General features: G+C 34.0%; 1 protein-coding gene across 1 annotated transcript in view; it reads left to right on the forward strand.

Moving 5' to 3' along the window:
• The first annotated feature begins 2,057 nt into the window (after positions 1-2,057).
• Positions 2,058-3,339, forward strand: part of LOC122091018 (CAP-Gly domain-containing linker protein 1) — a 3,961-nt gene continuing 2,679 nt past the window's right edge. The window contains exons 1-4 of the mRNA XM_042660824.1: positions 2,058-2,332; positions 2,442-2,480; positions 2,598-2,651; positions 2,782-2,835. Of these exons, the coding sequence (XP_042516758.1) occupies positions 2,267-2,332; positions 2,442-2,480; positions 2,598-2,651; positions 2,782-2,835 (213 nt within the window). The 5' untranslated portion in view covers positions 2,058-2,266. The remainder of the gene's footprint in view (positions 2,333-2,441; positions 2,481-2,597; positions 2,652-2,781; positions 2,836-3,339) is intronic.

Below are 3,339 nucleotides of genomic sequence, written 5' to 3' on the forward strand. Positions count from 1 at the left end.
GAGGTTTAAGCTTCTCAATGTATGGAATTATAAAAGTATTAGTGAACAAATAAAATTTTTGTTGGTATTTGTTATACATTTCAAGAAATCACAACAAACACATCCTTTGTCTTCCATCCATGATCTTAAACATCTCATCCGCTCAACATTAACATTTTGTGGGTCCCTTGGCACCTCACCTCAAGATCTCACACTAAATGATGTTTAAAGAAAATGAACTATACATTTATAGTTTGAAAGCGTTTGGAATAGTATTCTGGACTTTTGAAATTAGCATTTGGAATAATATCTTGGACTTTTTGAAATTAAGGTTGTGTTTGCCATGATTTCATGAAATGCATTATTGACCTAAAGGCATATCAAACACAGTCGGTTATAGTTCTAAATTTAGGTCCGATGGCACGAGTAGTTCTTCATTGTGTGGTAGAAAATCTAGCCATTTAGGTATCACTATTCCTTCAATTCAAGGGAAAGAAACCACGGCGGAGTTGAAATGAACTATACAGCTGTAATTTGGAATGATGTAGTGACCTTTTGAAATTAAGGCTATGTTTGTATGATTTGTTGGAATACATTATTGACTTACAATGCATTCCAAGAATAAATTGTAGTAGTCAAATTTGGCCTAGTAACATTATAATATTATTACGAAACTTACAGCCACACACTCTAGCCAACTGAGATATTCCAGCTATTTATATTCATTAAATTATTCATAATTTAAAATTTAGAATAAATAACCAAAGGCTAAAAATGGTAATTTGGTAGTGGATAGTAGATGATACCTATTGTTTCACCCAATCCAATAGGTTATACCCTTATAGGGCTCAAAATTCCGCTAATTGGTTATATATGAATTATTTCTAGATTTAAGATTTCCCGCATGACCATTGATGAGTGACATGCAACTGAGACCAAGACAAATCAGGTTTAAAAACCCAAAATTTGATATTGAATAAGAAAGATTGGTGAGGAATTGATCAGAATTAGCCCAATATTGGTTTAACAATCCATTTTAAGGAGATAAACAACAGGTAATAATAACTTTACAAAGTTGGTTTGTCAAATTTGTAAATGCACCTTACCAAAAAAAATAAAACGTTTGTAAGTGCATATATGAAAGAACCCCAAAGGTTGAAAGTAAAGTAAAGAATTAAAAAAAAAAAAAATATCAAAATAAGGGTAATCTTGTAGCACTAATTTGCAAGTGAAGTCGATTATTTCACTATCACATTTTTGCCCATATGTTTTAAAACAAATTTTTCCTTGACTGCTTGGTGAAGGAGTATATATTTATCAACTTTTTCTATAAAGTCGCTATATAAGCATCGAAAGGTTCCGAGACATTGATTGTGAGTCAACATATTCAATACCATTTATTATTAAAGAGAAAATATAGTTTAATTCTTATGTACTTAAACCCAAAAAAAAATATCCTATTAAATGAAATTAAATGATAGTAAATAATATCTAATACTCTTTTGACATATCTACTGGGAGAGAGGGAGATGAATTATCACCAAGGAAGAAGAAACAAAGGAGAGAGAGATCATTCACAGAGAAGGGGAAGAGTATTGTTGGAGAAGTTTATCTCATTCATCTCTCACTACCACAATGTTAACCATTGATCAAGGAGATATCCAAACTATAATGAAAAATGAAATTCGTTGAGAGAGTGAGAAATTGCTGCCGAAGTGGAGAGCGTTGAGAGGTAGAACTACAATATATTTTATAAAATTTTGCACCAAACTATAGGCATAATTCTGTATAATTATATGCACTAAATTTTAAGATCCATTTTTAATGATTCTTTTCACCAAATATTAAAAACTTGACGGAATGAATGTTTCATTGACGATGGGTCTAGGAAAACTGCATTTTGACACAGAAATTGAAATTTTCGTTTTTAACACGAAACGGCGTGTTTCTGAAACAGAAATGATACCAAACCGGCTCTAAAACAGAAAAAAAACATTTGAATAAGAATTAAAAAAACCTGCTAAGTGGTATTAAGTATTAACTACCTTTTAGCTCTTTTTAATGTTTGGGCTGCGGAACTTGAAAATTCAAAATCCAGAATTTAAAGATTTGAGATCGCCCGCTCAAATCCGCAATTTGAAACACACCAAAGCAACCAGTCTCCAGTAGTCGAGTGATAACAATTCAGTGACGCGCACCTCTCTCCTAGTTCAAATCATAAACCCTAACCCACTCGAAAAGCCGATTTGGATCATCCGCTGTCCGTACATTGTCGAATCGAGCTCTAATGGCTGATTCTGATTCTTCGCCATCTTCTTCTCCCTCGCCCACTGCCGCTGCTCCTCTGTCGTCGGTAACGTTTCTTTCTTCTGAAAACCCTAAATAGCGTCCACTTCTACTGTTCCTCTGCATGATTCTTGTTTCTTATAACTTTCCCCACCATAATTTTTTATTTTTTGCAGAAAAAGGAGAACATGGAACCTATTGGCTCAAAGATTGCTGTGCGTTGCGGATTTTGTTCTTTGTTTTTCTCCCTCTCCAAACCACTTCCTTTTCCTTCAGTTATATCTAAATCAAGCTACATCGTTAATTGTCTTGAGTTGGGTTACTTTTTTCAGGAATTGAGTGAATCGCGATCGGAGCTACTTACTAGAATCCAAGGCCTGAAGCAGGTATGTTTCACTGTTTTTACCAGTCACCGGTTCTCTCTCTCTCTCTCTCTCTCTCTCTATATATATATATATATATATATATGTATATATATATATATATATATCTCATTTAAATGTTCTGTGGCTGCAGGACTTACAGAATTGGAGGTCTAAGTTAGACACTCAAGTTAAGATCTACCGCGATGTGAGTAATGCTTGTCTCATTGAATAATCTACATTTCGTATTTTGCTATTATAGATTTTTGTTGAAATATATGCATTGTTTAGTTTACACTTTTTGTTCTTCTATGGAGTTGTTCTTTTACCCAAGTTGATTGCTCCACTGGTATTACGATGGAAATACTCTCTTAGAAGGGAAAATGAACAAAATTTTACTTTTTTGGGGAATTATTGTGTGTTTGTGCTTCCAATTCGAGTGCAAAGCTCTGTAATTCTAGCATATGGCCTAAGGATCTTGTGGAAAATGGACCTCTGTTCCTTTTGCACTTTGTGTGGTTGCTTTTGGGTGTTTAAGCATTTAGTTGTGTATTCATTTGTCTTCTTTGAATCCAACAATGATGTGCATCCAATGTAGTTTTCCTCCTTTTGTTTTCTTATGAACTAGTCTCAGAAAAATGCAGGCTCCTTGCTAGCATGACATAGTAACCATGATATGCAATAAAAAGAAAGAAAAGGGGGGGGGGGGGGG

This window comes from Macadamia integrifolia, chromosome 10 (genome assembly GCF_013358625.1).
Source record: "Macadamia integrifolia cultivar HAES 741 chromosome 10, SCU_Mint_v3, whole genome shotgun sequence".
Classification (NCBI taxonomy): Eukaryota; Viridiplantae; Streptophyta; class Magnoliopsida; order Proteales; family Proteaceae; genus Macadamia; species Macadamia integrifolia.